The sequence below is a fragment of the Entelurus aequoreus genome, linkage group LG06, assembly GCF_033978785.1.
Source record: "Entelurus aequoreus isolate RoL-2023_Sb linkage group LG06, RoL_Eaeq_v1.1, whole genome shotgun sequence".
Lineage (NCBI taxonomy): Eukaryota > Metazoa > Chordata > Actinopteri > Syngnathiformes > Syngnathidae > Entelurus > Entelurus aequoreus.
In genome coordinates this window covers 37679045-37703593 of record NC_084736.1, presented here as the reverse complement: position 1 = coordinate 37703593, position 24549 = coordinate 37679045, and the positions used below count along the sequence as shown (strand labels likewise).

General features: G+C 38.7%; 1 protein-coding gene across 4 annotated transcripts in view; it reads right to left on the bottom strand.

Moving 5' to 3' along the window:
• Window positions 1-24549, bottom strand: part of bin3 (bridging integrator 3) — a 455445-nt gene that overhangs the window by 18816 nt on the left and 412080 nt on the right. For all 4 annotated transcript variants that reach the window (XM_062049501.1, XM_062049503.1, XM_062049500.1 and 1 more), the window contains one exon: window positions 12956-13097. In XM_062049501.1, the coding sequence (XP_061905485.1) occupies window positions 12956-13097 (142 nt within the window). The remainder of the gene's footprint in view (window positions 1-12955; window positions 13098-24549) is intronic.

Here is a 24549-nt window from a genome sequence, read left to right as displayed (position 1 = left end):
GTAGATGATCTATATCCACTGTACACATTGACTTTAGAAAAGAGAATATAATAGAATATAATAGAATAGAAAGTACTTTATTGATGCCTGGGGGAAATTCAGCACCACAGTTCGCTCACAAGAGACAATAAACACTTGGGTATTTTTTACATGTGAATAATATAAATACAGTCTATTTTACAGCATTATTACATGTGAATAATATAAATACAGTCTATTATACAGCATTAATCACATGTGAATAATTTAAATACATTATACATTTACAGTACATGTACAGTCAAAAGGAACATAAGAAGTGTTGGATACTTCTCGTTGTCTTATTTGTATTTGACTTTATTAAATGTTTGGATATATTTTATTAAACAAAACCAGTTTTCTTTGAAGTAACACAGAAATTATGTTGATCTATTTCATGGAGGAAGTCAGTTAATCATACACCAATGTTGTTAAAAAAAGTATTGTTTTGAACCGAGAATTGATTCTGACGATTCCTACTAACCTGTTGAATAGATCAATAATTCAGAACATTCATTTTGGTTCATTATTATTTTTGGAGCACTGGGTTTTAAGGGAAAAAAACGCCTGTACGGCAGCTTTGTGTTATTAGAGTCAACATTGTAACTTTTCCTCCTTACATGCTCTTTTATAACACTCTTATTTTGTAATAGTACTTGTAAATAGTTCCGTGGGCCCTCAAAAAATTAGCTGCGGGCCATAAATGACACCTGGGCCGCACTTTGGACATCGGCGGACTAGAGTTTCACTAAGAAGTTGACTTTATGCTTCATCTGCTCCTGAAAAGGAATCTGCCAGTCATGATGTCAATGAGTTTTGGAGTAATGAGTAGATAACCAAGTGTACTTGGTGTGATGACATCTACAGTACTAGGGCCCATTTCCATGTACTAAATTAATCTGATTTCTCAAATGGTTTGGTTGTGTGTATTTCCACACCTCCATGTGAAGCCCTAGTGTCCATGCTCTCTCTCTGGTCGTACGTCTTGTGCCTTCCCTACACTAAGGGGCGATCATTTCATTTTAGCACGGATAACCAAATTGCTTTTCTACTTGACCTATGACATCACACTAGGCACCTGCACTTCTTGCAAGTAAACAGTCTCTGTAGTAGTTAATCACATCTGACAAATATTAGATCTGTAATGGCTATGTTGAAGTTAAATAGCAGACAGAAAATATCTTACATTAAACTACGAACATGACGCTACTACCAAGAAAGTATCGGTAGGATGCAGGTCCAAAGCAAAGAAATACCGGAGGGGGAAAGTTTTTTCACAGAATCGTGGAAACAAAACCTTCGAACGTCTCAAGAGTTCATTCATTAGACTGTGGATTGATGGAAGAAGTTTGAAAAGGCCGATACTGTTCCAGATGAAGGCTGCTATTGTTCTGGACCATCTTGACAGAGTTAGTGCTAATCCGTTGGGAGTACACACATGACGAGGTTTTATTATTCACCTTTAATATACATGCTTCACTCTCTTCCATCTCATTCTAGACTACTGCAACTCACTTCATGTCGAGATCCCCAGCAAGAACATCCAGAAGCTGCAGTACTTACAAAATAGTGCTGCGAGGATCCTGATGAGAGTGCAGAAATACGACCACATCACACCAGTTCTCAAATCCCTTCACTGGCTTCCTGTTCCACTCAGGATTGAATACAGAGTCTCCCTACTAACTCACCAGTGCCTCCATTGAAATGCCCCCCTCTACCTCAAAGAACTGCTCACCCCCAAATCCTCCACACGACACCTCCGCTCAGGAGGCTAACCTCCTCCAACCTCAGAGGACAAAGCTCCGAACTATGGGAGACCGGGCTTTCTGCTCCGCCGCTCACAGTCTGTGGAACGCTCTCCCTGACCACCTGAGGGCACCACAGACTGGTGATGCTTTTAAAAAAAGGTTTAAAACCCTTCTTTTTAAAAAAGCCTTTTTTATATATATGTGTGCTAGTTCTAGCTATTAGGCTGTTCTAGTTTTTTTTTTTTTTTTTCTTAATGCACTGTAGCACTTTGAGGTTGTTTGCTCAATGTAAAATGCTTTTCCAAATAAAATCTATTATTATTATTACTATTATTGTTTTTATTTCAGGAGTCTAAATGAAGCCAGCATTTTACATTTCCTTAGCTAACTTCTTAAATAAAATCTATTTATTTTATTCTACCACCCATGCACTTCAGAATGTTCTATTCTTTTCATTTGTGAAGCTGATAAAGAGTCTCCTCTTTGTTACAGTTGTTTCTACGTTTGTATTGAACGGTCCCTTGAGACTGGAGACTCCAGAGATCTGGTTTCCAAACTCATAATCCAGGTGTGTTGGTCCCACTTTTCAAAAAGCCAACACGATCGGACTAAGGTGTTTCCATTGATTGTAGGATGCTTATTTAGAGCCAAACTATTTGAAGAATTGGACTAAGTTAGTGAATGGACACGTACCGAGTATGGACCCTGGCACCAACGGTCTTTTCCTTGGGATTTAAACCTCCTTCCATCAAACCTCATGAATGTCTTTGCTTGGGACCTGCATCCTCCCCCATACATTCTTGGTAGTAGCGTCATGTTGGTAGCACAATCCAAGATCATTTCTGTCTGCTATCTAACATCAACATAGCCATTAGAGACAGAATATTTGTCACCTGTGCCGCTATGACAGCGGCCATCAGTTAAAACAAGATCCACAGATGCCTAGTGTGATGTCATAGGTCAACCAGAAAATGAAATCATTTAACAGCACTAAAAGGAAATAAGTGCCCCCTAGTGTAAGGGAGGCACATTAGTCACATTAGAGAGAGTGCATGGACACTTGGACTTCACACGTAAGTGTGAAAATACAAAAAAATAACTATTTGAGAAATCAGTCTAATTGAGCGCACGGAAACATAATGAGTGTTTCCAGGAGGGCTTAATACAATTGAGGAAATAATCTTTTGTGGAATTCTAAAGGATTTTGATAACTTCTAGCATAATTTGGATCAGGAGTTTTTAAAGTGAATAGCAGCTCCCTTTTTTTATTGAACTTCATGTACTCTGTCCCTGTAGAAACTAGTCCATTCAACTCATTTTGTCTTTGACATAACTGAAGACAATTATGATTGTGGTTATTTTTGTCAAGCATCCTATTAAGTCTTTACACATAAAATCTAGAGTATTCTAAATAGAATTACAGGCGGGATATTCATGTTCTTGGAAGTCCTACAAAATAATAAACCAAGAAATAATGTGTGTCAATAAAGCACTTCATCTTTCTTGTTGACTGTATTTGATTTTGACGTAAACAAATTATATGTCCACTAAACTTTATTATCTGCTTATGGAACTAAATATTGCAAGCATTTGTTGTAATCAAAAATAGGTCAACATGATTTCTGAGGTCAAAGCAAGTTATCCATTAGTTTAGTAGCAAAATATAGAATAATTAAATGCATAAGCAGTAATAATATCATGAAGCAAAAGGACATTTGTATTAGAGTTAACTCATGTGATTAATGACAAAAATTAATTACATTAATCACACTTAGATGAATCATGCAATTCATCTTTTACTTTAAGCATTGTACGGTCAGATCAATCATGACTTAAGATGAAACTATTAGCAAATAAATAACAAGTCACTTCAAGTCAATTAAAAATGTTCCTGGATGACTATACCAGTGTTTTTCGACCACTGTGCCGCGGCACACTAGTGTCGTGAGATATTGTCTGGTGTGTCGTGGGAAATTATGCAACTTCACCTAATTGGTCCCAAAATATTTTTTGCAAACCAATAATTATAATCTGCAAATAATGTGCTGTTGCTTATTGTCTGTACTGTGTAAAACTCGGCAGGGTAACCACGTAATACTCCATGTCAGTAGGTGGCAGCAGGTAGTTAATTGCTTTGTAAAAGTCGGAATGTGTCGGGTGAGACGAGGATGGTTTGTTCGATATGCAGACCACAGCGGGAGGCAGTGTGCAGGTAAAAAGGTATGTAATGCTTAAACAAAAAATTAACAAAAGGGAAAGGAAAAGGCAATGGCTATACAAAACGAAAGTAAAACTGAACTGGCAACAAAGTAAACAGAAACAGAATGCTGGACGTCAGCAAAAACTTACGGCGCCCACAAAGTACATCCGGAAGGATAGCAACAACGTAAATAGCCCTGCTTGCTAACACAAAGCAGGTGTGCGGAATAGCACTCAAAGGAAGACATGAAACTGCTAAAGGAAAACACCAACAAAACAGGAAGGGCCACCAAAATAACAGCGCAAGACAAGAACTAACGCACTACACACAGGAAAACACCAACAAACTCAAAATAAGGCACGACGACCTGGTCGAGTTTAATTTTTTAACGTTTTCTGCTGATGGTGTGCCTCCGGATTTTTTCATGAAAAAAATGTGCCTTGCCTCAAAAAGGTTGAAAAACACTGGACTATACTACTACTATAAAATTGCATCTGTGTACAAATATTGGGGTCTTTTCTTAGGCAGATTTTCATTATGCACGAGAGTCAACACCTGTGATTGATCATGATTAATCCAAATAAAGAAATATAATTTGACAGCCCTAGTTTGTATTCATATATATTAATAACTGCCATATGGCCCTTATGAAGACAATTTTGACACCCTGTTGGTTAAATTAACTAATCATAACGAAAGATACCCATTCTCAAATAATAATAATAATAATAATAAGAAGAAGAAAATTATATCATATTTCAGGAAATACCTGTCAATAACAGACAAAGACGATTTTTTTTAACATACAGGTGAAAGTGAAGACATTACAACATCATGCAAAGGTTTGTTCAGATTTACAAAAAGAAACTAATATGTGACATAGGATCAAAACATGCAACTCAAGATATCTTTTGATATAATATTGATAATTATGACTTACTTCTTATGAAAACCTACACTTGAAATCTTCAAAAACTGTAAGCCAGGGGTCCCCAAACTACGGCCTGCAGGCCGGTTCCGGCCCGGCAGTGTCCAAAATCCGGCCCGCAGGAAGCCCCAGGTTGAATTATTATTATTTTTTTAATATTGTTTTTTAAAATCTGTCCTTTCTAATCCATTTTCTACTGCTTGTTACTCTCTGTGTCTCCTAGCCGCTCAGGCAAATCATATTGTCTATAAATGCCGTTTCCCATCGGTAACGTGACATCATCGGCAAAGTGCACGCTCTTTCAGTCAATTAGTGCGCAAGGAATATACTGTATTTATATATATATATATATATATATATATATATATATATATATATATATATATATATATATATATATATATATATATATATACTGTATATATATATATATATATACTGTATATATATATATATATATATATACCCATACCCGAATGCAGATGCGATAGGCTCCAGCACCCCCCGCCACCCCAAAAATGGACAAGCGGTAGAAAATAGATGGATGGATACACACACACAGCCCGGCCCCCGAACAAATTGTTTTAACCCAATGCGGCCTCCAAGTCAAAAAGTTTGGGGACCCCTGCTGTAAGCCATGGTCATCAAAATTATAACAAATAAAAGCTTGACACATCTCGCTTTGCATGTACTGAGTTAATATCACATATTAGTTTCACATTTGAAGTTGAATTGCTGGCATTACATAACTTTTACACCATATTTTAATTGTATGAGTTTCACCTTATTCCAACATGACTTCTGATTTCAAAACAAGTCATCCATCAGTCTGTTAGCAAAACATATAATAAATAAATGCACAATATCATGAAGCAGTTATACGTTTAATTCATATATCCATCCATCCATTCTCCACCACTTATTCCCTTCGGGTCGCGGGGGGCGTTAGAGCCTATCACAGCTACAATCAGGCGGAAGGCGGGGTACACCCTGGACAAGTCGCCACCTCATCGCAGGGCCAACACAGATAGACAGACAACATTCACACTCACATTCACACACTAGGGCCAATTTTAGTGTTGCCAATCAACCTATCCCCAGGTGCATGTCTTTGGAGGTGGGAGGAAGCCGGAGTACCCGGAGGTAACCCACACAGTCACGGGGAGAACATGCAAACTCCACACAGATGTTCACTATTTATTTTAAGTGACCCCCAGTGACCACAATATGGCCCTCAATTAAAATAAGTTTGACACCCTTTTTGGGGAAGAAAATGCCTTGTTTTACATGAACTAATTATAATGAAAGACACCCATTCACCAAAAAAATTAAAAAAAGAGAAAATATATCATATTTTAGTAAATAACTAAGTCCTCTGTTGGACAAAGACACTATTTGTAAACATACAGGTGTAACTCAAAAAAATGTGAATTAAGTGCAAAGGTTTGTTTATACCACTGTATTTTTTTTTTTTTTACCAATGTTGGGCCTGAGCGCCCCCTAGAGGCCCACTAAAACATATGTTTCTCAGCTGTGGTCCCCGTGGTACTCACCTGTAGTACACTTTTACACCACTTGTGGCAGTAAAGACAACATCACACAAGTACTCAGGTGTAATACACTTTTACACCACTTGTGGCAGTAATGACAACATCAAACAAGTACTCGGGTGTAATACACTTTTACACCACTTGTGGCAGTAATGACAACATCACACAAGTACTCAGGTGTAATACACTTTTACACCACTTGTGGCAGTAATGACATCACACAAGTACTCAGGTGTAATACACTTTTCCACCACTTGTTGCAGTAAAGACAACGTCACACAAGTACTCAGGTGTAATACACTTTAACACCACTTGTGGCAGTAATGAAAACATCAAACAAGTACTCAGGTGTAATACACTTTTACACCACTTGTGGCAGTAATGACAACATCAAGCAGAAGAAGTCTGGAGCTAAAGTCAGAGAAGTTTCTTCAATGTAAAAATGATGACCAAATTGGTGAAACCGTATTTTCATTTGCACTTTAAATTTTTTTGACAATTTATTTAAAAAAACAGCTAGAATTTGATTATTTTACCGCTATGTAGTTGTGAGTACATTCATTTGTCATAGTTGTATGTACATTCATTTGTCATAGTTGTATGTACAAACCCCGTTTCCATATGAGTTAGGAAATTGTGTTAGATGTAAATATGTACGGAATACAATGATTTGCAAATCCTTTTCAACCCATATTCAATTGAATGCACTACAAAGACAAGATATTTGATGTTCAAACTCATAAACTTTTTTTTTTTTTTTTCAAATAATAATTAACTTAGAATTTCATGGCTGCAACACGTGCCAAAGTAGTTGGGAAAGGGCATGTTCACCACTGTGTTACATGGCCTTTCCTTTTAACAACACTCATTAAACGTTTGGGAACTGAGGAGACACATTTTTTAAGCTTCTCAGGTGGAATTCTTTCCCATTCTTGCTTGATGTACAGCTTAAGTTGTTCAACAGTCCGGGGGTCTCCGTTGTGGTATATTAGGCTTCATAATGCGCCCCTTTTTTAATGGGAGACAGGTCTGGACTACAGGCAGGTCAGTCTAGTACCTGCACTCTTTTACTATGAAGCCACGTTGATGTAACACGTGGCTTGGCATTGTCTTGCTGAAATAAGCAGGGGCGTCCATGGTAACGTTGCTTGGATGGCAACATATGTTGCTCCAAAACCTCTATGTACCTTTCAGCATTAATGGCGCCTTCACAGATGTGTAAGTTACCCATGTCTTGGGCACTAATACACCCCCATACCATCACAGATGCTGGCTTTTCAACTTTGCGCCTATAACAATCCGGATGGTTCTTTTCCTCTTTGGTCCGGAGGACACGACGTCCACAGTTTCCAAAAACAGTTTGAAATGTGGACTCGTCAGACCACAGAACACTTTTCCACTTTATCAGTCCATCTTAGATGAGCTCAGGCCCAGCGAAGTCGACGGCGTTTCTGGGTGTTGTTGATAAACGGTTTTCGCCTTGCATAGGATAGTTTTAACTTGCACTTACAGATGTAGCGACCAACTGTAGTTATTGACAGTGGGTTTCTGAAGTGTTCCTGAGCCCATGTGGTGATATCCTTTACACACTGATGTCACTTGTTGATGCAGTACAGCCTGAGGGATCGAAGGTCACAGGCTTAGCTGAACCCTTTGATGATATTACGGACCGTAGATGGTGAAATCCCTAAATTCCTTATAATAGCTGGTTGAGAAAGGTTTTTCTTAAACTGTTCAAGAATTTGCTCACGCATTTGTTGACAAAGTGGTGACCCTCGCCCCATCCTTGTTTGTGAATGACTGAGCATTTCATGGAATCTACTTTTATACCCAATCATGGCACCCACCTGTTCCCAATTTGCCTGTTCACCTGTGGGATGTTCCAAATAAGTGTTTGATGAGCATTCCTCAACTTTATCATTATTTATTGCCACCTTTCCCAACTTCTTTGTCACGTGTTGCTGGCATCAAATTCTAAAGTTAATGATTTTTTGCAAAAAAAAAAAAAAGTTTATCAGTTTGAACATCAAATATGTTGTATTTGTAGCATATTCAACTGAATATGGGTTGAAAATGATTTGCAAATCATTGTATTCCGTTTACATTTACATCTAACACAATTTCCCAACTCATATGGAAACGGGGTTTGTACAAACGTTGCTTGGAATGATGAATGAATGAAGAAATACTTTTTTTCTTTTTTTACAATTTTTAGTATAGCTGTTATCGGACAAAAATCCATAAATTAGCCGCACCCTTTTATAAAGTGTAAGAAAAAAGTAGCGGCTTATAGTCCAAAATTGAGGGTAGTTGATTTTCAGATATTGGCTACATATGGCGTGGTTAGTCTCCCTTTTTTGTTGGTTGTTGAGAAAGATATTTGCCTAATTCCCACGGAGAAGAGCAGCAAAAAAGGCTGCAATCACGAGCAGAGTGAGGAGGAGTGGGTTATGTGGGCAGACTTGGCAGTGAGTGTGTGAATGTATTAGTGGGTAGTCTACTGTAGGCACCCACTCAGGAATATGTGAGAGGTGACAACTGCTATGAGGAGGAGACACATGCTAGCTTTTCTAATGCAGCCTATTGTTTTCTTCTTCTACATGGGCCCTTCACCTCATAAGTTGCTATTAGGGTTGTCCCATACCTATATTTTGGTAGCAAAATGTATTTCTATACTTTTCTAAATAAAGGGGACCACAAACAATGTCATTATTGTCTTTATTTAAACAAAAAATCTTGGGATACATGAAACATATAATTATTATTGTAATTTAGTCCTTAAATAAAATAGTGAACATACTAGACAACTTGTCTTTTAGTAGTAAGTAAACAAACAAAGACTCCTAATTAGTCTGCTGACGTATGCAGTAACATATTATGTCATTTATCTACCTATTATTACGAGGGACAGACTGTAAAAATTGATTATTAATCTACTTGTTAATTTACTGTTAATATCAGCTTATTTTCTGTTTTAACATGTTCTATCTACACTTCTGTTAAAATAAAATAATCACTTATTCTTCTTTTCTTTGATACTTTACATTAGTTTTGGATAATACCACACATTTAGGTATCGATCCGATACCAAGTAGTTACAGGATCATACATTGGTCATATTCAAAGTCCTCATGTGTCCAGGGACATATTTACTGACTTTATAAACATAATATGAATTTTAAAAAGAGGAAAAAAGATTTTGTGATGCTAAAAAATATCGATGTAATCATAGTAGTATCGACTAGATACGCTATTGTACTTAGTATCATTACAGTGGATGTCAGGTGTAGATCTGCCCATGGCATTTGTTTACATTGTGACGCCGGTGAGCTTTTGTATCCTCCTAGGGTGTGTAGTGAAGCATGTTTAGCTAGACCTCGTCCTCCAGTGATAATATACTTGTAAGAAACTTACTTTATTTGTCCCCATGGAGGCCAGGATTAGTGATTTAGAAGTACTGTGGATGGATGTTAGCTGCTAGCTAGCTAGCCATGTCTTAAAGCACCTCTTCCTGAGGGTGTTTCAGTGTTATAACTTCGCCTTTGTCTTTACTTTTTACACCAAAATGCGTCCATTCTCCCTTTTCTGTCTACACATTGTGTCTGATTGTAAGTACTCTGTGTGTGTGCGCTGCCCAACATGCTCCTCTGCTCGTAAAACCAGCAATGTCACGACGTGACGACAACGTGCCGTCATACCCGTTAATAATAAAAAAATAAATATGGGGAACCGGTACTTTTCAAACAGAGTATAGTACCATTTTTGATTGATTAGTACCGTGATACTATACTAGTACCGGTATACCGTACAACCCTAGTGTGTATGAAAACAAAAAAAATGTTTTGTTGGGATACTTTCTTGAAGTGCATGGGGAGTGAAAGGGATGGGATGCAGGGGCCTCTTCTAGTCTTTGTTCCCCTGATTGTGTGTGTGTGTGTGTGTGCGTGTGTGTGTGTGTGTGTGTGTGTGTGTGTGTGTAGGTGGGTGGATCTCCATGAGAGGACATGTTAGCGGCAGTAGCAAGGCTATGAGAGAATGTGTGTCTCCCATTCTCAACTGTAGATGTGCAGCAGTGCCTTTTTGAAAGAGGCACAACTTGAGAGCCTGCTAGCTTGCGTGGGCGCCGCAGCGCACACATGTACGCACGCTCCACTATTTTCCCTCCTATCCAGTCGCCCGCAGGTCAACTCTGCTCCTGCGCATCAAGTGGCACGTACCTGATGTAGTTTGACCATCAAGCGGCACGTATCTGATGTAGTTTAACCATCAAGTGGCACGTACCTGATGTAGTTTGACCATCAAGTGGCACGTACCTGATGTAGTTTCACCATCAAGTGGCACGTATCTGATGTAGTTTGACCATCAAGTGGCACGTACCTGATGTAGTTTGACCATCAAGTGGCACGTACCTGATGTAGTTTCACCATCAAGGGGCACGTACCTGATGTAGTTTGACCATCAAGTGGCACGTACCTGATGTAGTTTGACCATCAAGTGGCACGTACCTGATGTAGTTTGACCATCAAGCTGCACGTACCTGATGTAGCTTGACCATCAAGTGGCACATACCTGATGTAGTTTGACCATTAAGTGGCATGTACCTGATATAGTTTGACCATCAAGTGGCACGTAACTGATGTAGTTTGACCATCAAGTGGCACATACCTGATGTAGTTTGACCATCAAGTGGCACGTACCTGATGTAGTTTGACCATCAAGTGGCACGTACCCGATAGATTGACCATCAAGTGGCACGTACCTGATGTAGTTTGACCATCAAGTGGCACGTACCTGATGTAGTTTGACCATCAAGTGGCACGTACCTGATGTAGTTTGACCATCAAGTGGCACGTACCTGATGTAGTTTGACCATCAAGTGGCACGTACCTGATGTAGTTTGACCATCAAGTGGCACGTACCTGATGTAGTTTGACCATCAAGTGGCACATACCCGATAGTTTGACCATCAAGTGGCACGTACCTGATGTAGTTTGACCATCAAGTGGCACGTACCTGATGTAGTTTGACCATCAAGTGGCACATACCTGATGTAGTTTGACCATCAAGTGGCACGCACCTGATGTAGTTTGACCATCAAGTGGCACGTACCTGATGTAGTTTGACCATCAAGTGGCACGTACCTGATGTAGTTTGACCATCAAGTGGCACGTACCTGATGTAGTTTGACCATCAAGTGGCACGTACCTGATGTAGTTTGACCATCAAGCTGCACGTACCTGATGTAGCTTGACCATCAAGTGGCACGTACCTGATGTAGTTTGACCATCAAGTGGCACGTACCTGATATAGTTTGACCATCAAGTGGCACGTACCTGATGTAGTTTGACCATCAAGTGGCACGTACCTGATGTAGTTTGACCATCAAGTGGCACGTACCTGATGTAGTTTGACCATCAAGTGGCACGTACCCGATAGATTGACCATCAAGTGGCACGTACCTGATGTAGTTTGACCATCAAGTGGCACGTACCTGATGTAGTTTGACCATCAAGTGGCACGTACCTGATGTAGTTTGACCATCAAGTGGCACATACCTGATGTAGTTTGACCATCAAGTGGCACGTACCTGATGTAGTTTGACCATCAAGTGGCACGTACCCAATAGTTTGACCATCAAGTGGCACGTACCTGATGTAGTTTGACCATCAAGTGGCATGTACCCGATAGTTTGACCATCAAGTGGCACGTACCTGATGTAGTTTGACCATCAAGTGGCACGTACCTGATGTAGTTTGACCATCAAGTGGCACATACCTGATGTAGTTTGACCATCAAGTCGCACGCACCTGATGTAGTTTGACCATCAAGTGGCACGTACCTGATGTAGTTTGACCATCAAGTGGCACGTACCTGATGTAGTTTGACCATCAAGTGGCACGTACCTGATGTAGTTTGACCATCAAGTGGCACGTACCTGATGTAGTTTGACCATCAAGTGGCACGTACCTGATGTAGTTTGACCATCAAGTGGCACATACCTGATGTAGTTTGACCATCAAGTGGAACGTACCTGATGTAGTTTGACCATCAAGTGGTACGTACCTGATGTAGTTTGACCATCAAGGGGCACGTACCTGATGTAGTTTGACCATCAAGTGGCACGTACCTGATGTAGTTTGACCATCAAGTGGCACGTACCTGATGTAGTTTGACAATCAAGTGGCACGTACCTGATGTAGTTTGACCATCAAGCGGCACATACCTGATGTAGTTTGACCATCAAGTGGCACGTATCTGATGTAGTTTAACCATCAAGTGGCACATACCTGATGTAGTTTAACCATCAAGTGGCACGTACCTGATGTAGTTTCACCATCAAGTGGCACATACTTGATGTAGTTTCACCATCAAGTGGCACGTACTTGATGTAGTTTCACCATCAAGTGGCACGTACCTGATGTAGTTTCACCATCAAGTGGCACGTACCTGATGTAGCTTGAACATCAAGTGGCACGTAGCTGATGTAGTTTGACCATCAAGTGGCACGTACCTGATGTAGTTTGACCATCACCGGTCCAGTTTTTTCCTTCTCCTCGTACTTCTCCACTTTGGACTGCAAGCGCTTGTAGTCCTGCAGGGTCTGTTCTCGACGTTTCACTGCCATGTTGAGGCTGGGGAAGACGCCGCTGTACCTGGGGATTGTCAGGAAGTGAGACTTTAACGGGCAATAAGTCAGAGCACAGCATTTAATGTCAGTCATTATAATGCACAGCAGTCCTGGCAGAGGGACTCGTCAAAGCCCAGAGGACAGGTCTGCTTGTATCTAATTACTCCAGTTGAAAAACTATTCATTTGCTCACAATTATCATCCTTCACACAAAAATACATTCTTGCAACAAGAATCTTTGCCACTAAAAATAGGAGAAGACTGATCTGTAACTTAGCAACAGAGTCAGAGCTTCATCTCGTGCATACAACATGAAGAACTAGGATAATATACTGTAAAGTGATCAAATAGCAACACATACAATGTGGCCCTCAGTGTCTACCACTGCTTTCTGTTGAGGGCCACCTCATAATTATGGCTGCCTTCAAAAGGCCGCTTGTAACAGTGAACATTTACGGAAATAAACATCATAGTGTCATCACACAGGTCGCCTATTTTAGTTATGTTCCGCTAACAGACTGATGGAGAACTTGCCCTGGAATCCTAAGTCTAGGTGACAAGCAGATATTGAAGCTTTTCATAACCAAAATAATTTATCATTTTAAATATAAAATATAAAATTATATGTATATTATTTATATATTATATAATATCTATATATAAACATATTATAATACATAATATATATAATTATATATATATATATATATATATATATATATATATATATATATATATATATATATATATATATATATATATATATATATATATATATATATATATATATATATATATAATATTTAATATTAAAAATATATATTTCAAGTCTTTCATAGTATTTTTACTCAAAAGGATTCTTCATTCGTCACTCCAAGCAACGTTTGTAAGTTTTACAATACAACTAAAACAATTCTTACTTACTGAAGCGGCTCATGTGTGAGGTCTGTAGGAGTGTATTCATGCATATTTGTACAGGCTATTGTTATGGCACGAAGTTAGTGTTGTTAGCATTAGCTAATATGCTAACACGTTTACAAGTGTCTGTGTTAGTATTATTAACTTACAATGACATTCTTTTTGTATTGTTTCAGTTTCGTCAATTCTCTAAAACGTTACAGTAGAGTTATTGATTCTGTTTAGCTGATTGGAGAGCTTGCTTCCGCAGCTAGTGGGTCCATGACAATGACTTCTGTTTTGTTTGATCAGCCGTCAGCGATCCTGTTCTGTCTCCTTGTAATGTTTTTCTGATCTTGAATGGGATTGTGCTGAAAATTTTCATTTCCCCTCGGGGATTAATAAAGTATTTCTGATTCTGATTTACTGCCGTGTTACAGACACCGTTTGGAAACAATTAAGGTATGTAAATAAACATTTACAGAATATTTCTGTGTAAATAACTAATATCACAACATATGTATCTGCGACTTATAGTCTGGTGCGACTAATATACGGAGTAATATTTCAAATGTAGTTGGTGCGGCTTATATACTGGTGTGCTTTGTAGTCTGGAAAACGTGTAATAAAAATAGTCAGTCCAAATGCTGCTCTGCTTCCTTTGATTCTGACTCAATTCTAGTCCACTTGCCAGCAGGGCCATGTTCACTTGACGTGTGGATAAAAAACGGCTCCCAAACTCCGGCCCTCAACTCCGAATCGGCTCTCATGGTTGACCTAAAAGACTGGATTGATTGGCGACGGTCACATGTGTATTATTGACCACAGAAATAGAACACACAACCCTCCTTTTGCATTTATCCTTACAGTAAAAACGAGAAAACCTTCCAAAATGAAAACTGAAGATTAACATATTTAAATAAAAATATTATGGCTCTTATAAGCCAGAAAAATATTAAATATTAATTCTGCCAAGAAAGCATTTTGTGTCGATTGTTTGTTTTTTTAAGAAAACTTAGTTCAAATATAGCGGTGTGAGAATAAATACTTTTTGTCACAATCCTGTGATAATAGTCATAAGCAAGATAATTTTGTCACATATGAAATTTGACATCCTTATTAAGTATCAAAGGAAGCTTTTTGTGCTGATACAAATAAAAGATAATGGAGGTCATTTAGTGTGTTTGCCTACTAACTTAATGAGTACTGACAAATACACGCCTTCACAGGAAATACTGCATGGGAAAAAAATGCATGGATAATTGCAATAATCGTTACAGTTGTAATAATTGTTCATTGAGTGCTACAATAAGAGAGGAAGTGACTCAAACATACAAATAAATGATCATTTTAAGTGCTGTCATGGTGTGGTTTAGAGATGAGATCTACATATCTCAGCAGAGAGAATGAGGTGGACCTGCTTTCAGACAAGCAGGGATTGTTTCCAACAGGAAGTTGTGCAAGGAGTGGTCTTTGGAGTGACATCACGGAGCTAGGCGGCCCACGCTGCCGCACTATTTATAAACAACCACTTTGACCCAGTTCATGGCATGTTGATCCTCAAGTCTACTACCAGGGATTATGTAACACCCTGGAGGACACATCCCTCTGCTCTGTTATAAGTGTGACACGCACGCACGCACGCACACGCGCACACGCACACACACACACACGCGCGCGCACACACACACACACACACACACACACACACACACACACACACACACACACACACACACACACACACACACACACACACACACACACACACACACACACACACACACACACACACACACACACACACACACACACACACACACACACACACACACACACACACACACACACACACACAGTCTCCTCATTCAATGTGTTTTCTTTATTTTCATGACTATTTACATTGTAGATTGTCACATCAAAACTATGAATGAACACATATGGAGTTACAGTATGTACTTAACAAAAAAAGGTGAAATAACTGAAAACATGTTTTATATTCTAGTTTCTTCAAAATAGCCACCCTTTGCTCTGATTACTGTTTTGCACACTCTTGGCATTCTCTCCATGAGCTTCAAGCACACCTGTGAAGTGAAAACCATTTCAGGTGACTACCTCTTGAAGCTCATGGAGAGAATGCCAAGAGTGTGCAAAGCAGTAATCAAAGCAAAGGGTGGCAATTTGAAGAAACTACAATAGAAAACATGTTTTCAGTTATTTCACCTATTTTTGTTAAGTACATAACTCCACGTTCATTCATAGTTTTGATGTGACAATTTACAATGTAAATAGTCGTGAAAATAAAGAAAACACATTAAATGAGATGGTGTGTCCAAACGTTTGGCCTGTACTGTATATATATATATGTATATATATATATATATATACTGTATATATACAGTATACATTACCTTTCAAAAGTTTGGGGTCACATTGAAATGTCCTTATTTTTGAAGGAAAAGCACTGTACTTTTCAATGAAGATAACTTCAAACTAGTCTTAACTTTAAAGAAATACACTCTATACATTGCTAATGTGGTAAATGACTATTCTAGCTGCAAATGTCTGGTTTTTGGTGCAATATCTACATAGGTGTATAGAGGCCCATTTCCAGCAACTATCACTCCAGTGTTCTAATGGTACAATGTGTTTGCTCATTGGCTCAGAAGGCTAATTGATGATTAGAAAACCCTTGTGCAATCATGTTCACACATCTGAAAACAGTTTAGCTCGTTACAGAAGCTACAAAACTGACCTTCCTTTGAGCAGATTGAGTTTCTGGAGCAGCACATTTGTGGGGTCAATTAAACGCTCAAAATGGCCAGAAAAAGAGAACTTTCATCTGAAACTCGACAGTCTATTCATGTTCTTAGAAATGAAGACTATTCCACAAAATTGTTTGGGTGACCCCAAACTTTTGAACGGTAGTATATATATATACAGTATATATATATATATATATATATATATATATATATATATATACACACTACCGTATACGTATACCGTATACGGTATACTATACTACGGTATACTATACTATACGTATACGGTAGTGTATATATATATATATATATATATATATATATATATATATGTATATATATATATATATATATATATATATATATATATATATATATATATATATATATATATATATATATACTACTGTTCAAAAGTTTGGGGTCACCCAAACAATTTTGTGGAATAGCCTTCATTTTCTAAGAACAAGAATAGACTGAAACTCGACAGTCTATTCTTGTTCTTAGAAATGAAGGCTATTCCACAAAATTGTTTGGGTGACAAACAATTTTGTGGAATAGCCTTCATTTTCTAAGAACAAGAATAGACTGAAACTCGACAGTCTATTCTTGTTCTTAGAAATGAAGGCTATTCCACAAAATTGTTTGGGTGACCCCAAACTTTTGAACGGTAGTATATATATATATATATATATATATATATATATATATATATATATATATATATATATATATATATATATATATATATATATACACTACCGTATACGTATAGTATAGTATACCGTATACGGTATACGTATATGGCCATTTTGAGCGTTTAATTGACCCCACAAATGTGATGCTCCAGAAACTCAATCTGCTCAAAGGAAGGTCAGTTTTGTAGCTTCTGTAACGAGCTAAACTGTTTTCAGATGTGTGAACATAATTGCACAAAGGTTTTCTAATCATCAATTAGCCTTCTGAGCCAATGAGCAAACACGTTGTCCCATTAGAACACTGGAGTGATAGTTGCTGGAAATGGGCCTCTATACACCTATGTAGATATTGCACCAAAAACCAGACATTTGCATCTAGATTAGTCATTTACCACATTAGCAATGTATAGAGTGTATTTCTTTAAAGTTAAGACTAGTTTAAAATTATCTTCATTGAAAAGTACAGTGCTTTTCCTTCAAAAATAAGGACATTTCAATGTGACCCCAAACTTTTGAACGGTAGTGTATATACACACACATGTGTATATATTAATATACATACACACATATATACACACACTCACACACACACGCACACACACACACACACACACACACACACACACACACACACACACACACACACACACACACACACACACACACACACACACACACACACACACACACACACACACACACACACACACACAACAGTGTCTTCAAAGTGTGTATGTGTATATATTAATATACATACACACATATATACACACACTCACACACACACGCACACACACACACACACACACACACACACACACACACACACACACACACACACACACACACACACACACACACACACACACACACACACACACACACACACACACACACACACACACACAACAGTGTCTTCAAAGTGTGCAGTATTTTTTTTTTACTAAAATAGGGACTTTTGTCGAAGCTAGAACCAATTATTCATGTTTACATTGTTTTTTTTTAAGGGGAACTCTGAAAGTTTGGCTTGGTGAAACACCTTGAAGAGCGAGGTTCCACAGTACATGGAGATGACAGGTCAGGGTGTGGTGAACAGACAGCATGGAAATAGCATCTGGCTGACAAAGTGTGTTTATGAAGCGCTGCCAGTCCACAAAAGGGGGCAGTGGCACTAGCCTGCCAAGCCAAAGTCTGGTCTAAATACCCCGGGTCTAGGAAGCTGCCGGCCCCTCCTATTCCAGCTCCATCACATAACTCACACGTGCAAAGATCACACAGCAAAGCTACAAGGAGGATGGAATTGTTGATGTGCTCACCTTCCAGAGTGAAGCCTGTTAGAAAGTCAGTGAAATATGGCATGCAAAATAACTTCCTCTAAATGGCTTAGGAGCAGTTGGCCACGTGAGAGTGAGTGTGTGTGTGTGTGTGTGTGTGTGTGTGTGTGTGTGTGTGTGTGTGTGTGTGTGTGTGTGTGTGTGTGTGTGTGTGTGTGTGTGTGTGTGTGTGTGTGTGTGTGTGTGTGTGTGTGTGTGTGTGTGTGTGTGTGTGTGTGTGTGTGTGTGTGACCAACATGCGAGTGGGAGTTTGATCTGCTGCAACTTGCCTTATGCTTGATGAAAACACACGTACGCTGCTGCTTTGGAAATAAAGTCAACACCTTGGAGTTGAAATTACTTCTACAGTGCAAACTCTACATTCTAAAGGTGGTAAAATGGAGATTGAGGGTAAACTAGGTAGGCTAACCCTCTTATTTATGGTGAGCCCCGTTGACAATATCAACTAGGGCTGTCAAACCATTTTAATGTTTAATCGCCATTAATTTATTCAAAGTGAACTCAAAAATTAAAATTTTCATCATAATAGTGTACTCTGGATGGATACATTTCAAGTTTATATTACCATGACTAACAGGGCAATTAGTTTGCTTTAATTAAACACTTCTTTTTTTTTTTACATTATGCTTTTTTGAACATCTCAACAGAAAATGGACATAAGCACAGTTTTAATGACAATAAAAAAATTAAAAAATGTCTTACCAGAATTTTTACTGTGTAGGAATACAGAATTTGTATGCCTGCTGTAGGAGCACTTGCATTCAGAGGAGGAGCTACACATCCATGTTTAGATATCGGTTTCATGCATTAATAACACCAAATGTGTATCGTTACAATCATGGTTTGATAGTCAAAGATGTTTGGAAATGTAATCTGTGATATTTGTACCTGAATAAATGCTTCTGATATTCTGTACATTAAATGTTGTACAAGTTAATGGTAATCATATATCTGCACTTTTTAATACTGTATTGATAATATTGATATTATATTAATATAATATTCCATCCATCCATTTTCTACCGCTTGTCCCTTTTGGGGTTGCGGGGGGTGCTGGAGCCTATCTCAGCTGCATTCGGGCGGAAGGCGGGGTACACCCTGGACAAGTCGCCACCTCATCACAGGGCCAACACAGATAGACAGACAACATTCACACTCACATTGAACCTGCTAAACATTTTGCAGCTAGTGGGGTCCATGACGATTACTTCTATTTTTTTTTTATCAGTCGTTTTGCTGCCGCATAACAGGCACCGTTTGGAAACAATAAAGATATGTAAATAAACATTTCACAACGTGTATGTCTGCAGTTTATAGTCCGTTGCGGCTAATACAGTATGTGTAAAATAAATGCTTTCCCCTCAAATTTAGTGGGTGCGGCTTATATGGCGGTGCGCTCTATAGTCTGGAAAATACGGTAATTTATTTTGACCAATGCGGTTCCTCTGGATTATCAAAGCCAAAACGCTGGAACAGCATCTAAAATTCAGCAAAAGTTCAGTTATTGGTAGGTTTCCTATCCTGTAATCGCTGTCAAACAATATTCAATCGCCATTAATCACAGTTTGTTCAGAGTGAACTCAAAATGAATCGTGATTAATTGCAGATAAAAATAATTTTTCATCATAATAAGTGTACTCTAGGTGGATACATTTCAAGTTTCTATTACCATGACTGACAGGACAATATGCTTTAATTAAACACTTTTTTCTTCTTACATTATGCTAACATCTCAACACAAAATGGACATAAAAAAAAAGACCTGCAGTGCGTTGGTGTCTTACCAGATTTTGTATTGTGTAGGAATACAGAATTTGTATCCCTGCTGTAGGACCACTTGCATTCAGAGGAGGAGCTACACTTCCATGTTTAGATACCGGTTTCACGCCTTAATATCACCAAATGTGTATCGTTACAATCATGGTTTGATAGTCAAAGATGTTTGGAAATGTAATCTTTGATATTTGTACCTGAATAAATGCTTCTGATATTCTGTACATTAGATGTTGTACAAGTTAATGGTAATCATATATCTGCAGGACAATGTTTTTACCATCTACATTTTTTAATACTGTATTAACAATAAAGATATGTAAATAAACATTTCACAAGGTGTATGTCTGCAGTTTAAAGTCTGTTGCGGCTAATATGTGTAAAAACCTCTACGTATGATGAGATTATCGCAGATCTTCAAGATGCAACTTTTTAATCAAATTTGAATAGTAGAATATTGAGACTGATTTGGTGCATTTGAAGATTCATTTTTCATAAATGTCAACCTTTTGGTATGAAAGTGTAAATGGCTATTTGGTGGGTAGATTTTGAAAGGAATTGTATTGTTCTGTATTTTGTGTATTATATGATGATGTATATTTTAACTGTCCATAAACTGTGCACTTCTAGAGATGACCTTTTTTGCAGAACGGACTCTGATAATAACCAAAGAAACAATAATGTCATGCAAAATTATGTCTGTAAACAAATTAAAAATAATAATAATAACAAAACTAAATACAAACATTTCCCCTAAAATGTAGTGGGTGCGGCTTATATACTGGTGCGCTCTATAGTTGGGAAAATACGGTAATTCCTTTTGACCATAGGTGGTTCCTCTGGATTATCAAAGCCAAAACAGCATCTAAAATTCGGCAAAAGTCCAGTTCTTGGTAGGTTTCAAATGCGAGTGCCATGCGACATTCCCAAACAAAGTCCACTCACCAAAGCGTGTACAAGGGGAAGGTTAGAAAGGCCGGATAACACAAATGCTTCCATGCCCACGCACTCCCCTCCCTTCCACACAAGCCCTGTGATGTCACTCAGGGACCCTGCAGAGTGGATGAAATACACATCTGGGCCACCAGATAGAAAAGACAGAGGAGAAAGGAGAGGCAAGATGAAGGTTTTTTTTTGTTTTTTTTTGTGTTTGTTTTGTTTTTCCGCACATTTTAAGTACAGCATTGCGGCCTAATGCCAAGATCTTAAATAAGCAAGAACATCCATTAGTATTAACACTCTCCTAATTCTCCTCAACACAAGATCACTAATAGTATTCACATTCCAAGTAAACAATGAGGAAATATTCATTAGAGATGGACTAATGGAGTCTTAATGGCAGCTTTTAGGCAAGATGTTTCAACAAATAAGAGTGTTTGCTAATGAAGAGGTGACATTAAAAGTTTCATCACATAAATGTTGGACTTATGCTGGAGAGCATGCACCGTCTTGTGACACTTCTTTCTCAAGCCCTGCACTGCTCTGGGCCCAGGAAGCTGGGCCCTTTGCCATATAGTGAGCCGGCCCACACGTCCGCCTGCCGCCCACCAGGAAGAGGAAATTAGAACCATTCCATCCTGTCACTGTTCCGCCACCAGAGCGAGACCACAAAGGGGAGTGGGGGGACTTGTAGACTTTCACTGATCAAACATCCTTAAAGTGTCCACTGCACACACGATTTATTTGTTTTAAAGAGCTGCTAGATGTCATTGCATGAAATGCCTCTGTGGGAAACATCTCTCTTTAGAAAGATGGGAGGAGCCACAGGAGGAAGCACAACCTTAACAAGCCCTCCGGAAGATGAGTGGGAGCATCAACCACTCCCTTAAGTACCTCTGCTTTGCATGCGTGTCTGTTTAGGAAAAAAGAAAAAAATCGGCTGGAGAAATGGAATTGCACTCGCTGGTGCTCAGATGGGGGCGACTATTAGGAATAAAACCATATAAACTGTCTTCCAGACACCACAATGTTCACTTTTACCTTCACTACACTCATCACATAGACCAGTGGTTATCCAACCTTATATACAGTATATATATACAAAACCCAAAAGCAGTTGTCACGTTGTGTAAATGGTAAATAAAAAGAGAATACAATGATTTGCAAATCCTTTTCAACCTACAGTATATTCAGTTGAATAGACTGCAAAGACAAGATATTTAACATTCGAGCAGGTAAACTGTTGTTTTTTTGCAAATATTAGCTCATTTGGAATTTGATGCCTGCAACACATTTCAAAAAAGCTGGCACAAGTGGCAAAAAAGACTGAGAAATTTGAGGAATGCTCATCAAACACTTATTTGGAACATCCCACAGGTGAACAGGCTAATTGGGAACAGGTGGGTGCCATGATTGGGTATAAAAGCAGCTTCCATGAAATGCTCAGTCATTCCAGGCAAATCATATAGTCGATGTAGATGCCCATATCGGCTGTTCAGATTTACTTTACAAAAGAGAAGTGTAGGATACTTCTCTTGTTGCCTTATTTGTATTTGACTTTATTAAATGTATTTATATTATCATTTGGTGCTAAACTAAAGTCTTAACAAGTTGCTATGCTTCGTACTGCCTCTGCCTCTGTCAGTACGTCTCTGCAGCATTGTCCCACCCATACAACCATCTGATTGGTTACACGCAGAGCGGTAACAGCCAATCAACAGTGCGTATTCAGAGTGCATGTAACAGCCAATCAGCAGTGCGTATTCAAAGCGCATGGAGTCAGTGCTCACAGCACAGGCAGGCAGAGAGGAGAGACGGTGCGGGTTAGCAGAAAGGTGTTTAGCAGGTGAGCATAATGCAGCGGACTCTCCCCAAATTATAATAAACACCTCCCAGTCAACTACTAGTAACATCACTATGAGCCTGTTGACGTTCTAGAAACATGAACGGCAGCTCAGCTCGCTCGCAGTCCTTGAAGTGAAGGCTAATTAGCTTTTAGCGTAACATTAGCTCATTTTGCGGTGTGTGTGTGTGTGCGTGTGCCCTGTCTGTCTGAGAGAAAGACCAGCATTATTGACCTACAGTTAACAACTAAGTTATTTCACTTTACCTTTTTCTGTGTTGAAGCAGCAAAAAAGGACAGTATGTTAAATGAAGAGTTTCTGTCTCTGATAGTTGATATAATAATGTAACTGCATCATAAAGCCTACATGAACTCCATGGTGTTCAGGGATGACTAGTCTCTCCTATTGCTATTGTACTATTTTTTCAGCTATAGTTACATTAATCATTAGTAATGTAGCAGCCTAGTTTTGAATGGCAGGGTCCCTGCTATAACATGTTGATAAAAAATATAACATTTACATAATAAAAATCAACTACAGGCTTCCCAAATGCGGTAATAAATAAAGCATGATGAGTTGAGCATATGTCAGCATGTGGCCCCACTTTTAACTATTTTTTTCAAACACTTATTGCAAACGCTTATTTACAGTAAGTCATTCATTTGACTTAGTCATTATTTTGTCTTAGTAAGTCAATATTTACTAAGTCAAAATAATGACATACTTAGTATCTCAGGTAACTAGGACTGTTTTGTTTTTACTTTACGGAAAAAATATCGAGATATATATCGTATATTGCCATTCAGCATACGGAGCGGAAAACACAACCAAAAATTGTAGGCTTCTTCAGTCTGTAGTCTATTGCCCCCCCCAAGCTGTGGTGGCAGCGATGAGAGGGAGACGTGATGGCGACAGGCCAAATTACACTGTTCCTTACACCCACCCAGCCCCTTCCCCGTACGTCCGCCTGTCCCGGGCGACGCCCCCCTACCCCCTGGAGACACCACCTTAACTAACACATTTTCTGAGGGAAACACTGCATTCACAAACAAGGATGGGGCGAGGGTCACCACTTTGTCAACAAATGCCTGCCTGAGCAAATTGTTTAAGAACAGCATTTCTCAACCAGCTATTGCAAGGAATTTTGGAATTTCACCATCTACTATCCGTAATATCACCAAAAGGTTCACAGAATCTGGAGAAATCACTGCACATAAGCCGTACTGC